General features: G+C 45.7%; 1 protein-coding gene across 1 annotated transcript in view; it reads right to left on the reverse strand.

Moving 5' to 3' along the window:
• Nucleotides 1-207: 207 nt before the first annotated feature.
• Nucleotides 208-725, reverse strand: part of LOC101859976 (acetylcholinesterase-like) — a 12,656-nt gene continuing 12,138 nt past the window's right edge. The window contains exon 7 of the mRNA XM_013088828.1: nucleotides 208-230. Within this exon, the coding sequence (XP_012944282.1) occupies nucleotides 208-230 (23 nt within the window). The remainder of the gene's footprint in view (nucleotides 231-725) is intronic.

Below are 725 nucleotides of genomic sequence, written 5' to 3' on the forward strand. Positions count from 1 at the left end.
CTCTTTCTCACTCTCTCTCTCTCTCTCTCTCTCTCTCTCTCTCTCTCTCTCTCTCTCTCTCTCTCTCTCTCTCTCTCTCTCTCTCTCTCGTTACTCCTCCGCATCTTATATAATATATAACATTACACTGTTGCAAGGAGGATCTAATCCATCCTAAACAATACATGATATGTACTATAGAATCGGCAACTCCACAACTTTAAACAACTACATAATGGGGCTCTCGTGGCCTAGAGGTTAAGGTGTTCGCCTCTCAATACTCTCATTCAAAGGTCCCGGGTTCGAATCCTGATAGCGACGGAAAATTTTCTTTTCTAAAATTGTCTTCTTCCACCTTCTTTCCTTCTCTCTTGCAGTATTCTGTCGTCTGCTTTCGTCTCCACTTCCTTCCTCCACCCCCTCACCTCCTTTCTGCAGCCTTTCTACTGCTACGCTTTGGCTATCTCTTAATGATTCTTTCAGCCACACCCCTGACCTTATGGTGGGCAAGATTTACACCTAGCCTTCTCGGACAAGTGCGAAAAACCGCAGAGGTCCTGTGTGCAAGTTGCGCACGTTAAAGATCCATTGGTGGTCCTAAATCGATAAGAGTAGGCTTCGGCCGCCACCCTGGCAAAACTCAAAATTTCCTACCAATTGAAAATGTTTGGTGTGTCCCGCGCTCATATGACCCTATGCAGTTGCGAGCGCCGTAAAATACTTACCCCGCCCCCTAAAAATTTTTT

The sequence above is a fragment of the Aplysia californica genome, unplaced genomic scaffold (genome assembly GCF_000002075.1).
Source record: "Aplysia californica isolate F4 #8 unplaced genomic scaffold, AplCal3.0 scaffold00818, whole genome shotgun sequence".
Classification (NCBI taxonomy): domain Eukaryota; kingdom Metazoa; phylum Mollusca; class Gastropoda; order Aplysiida; family Aplysiidae; genus Aplysia; species Aplysia californica.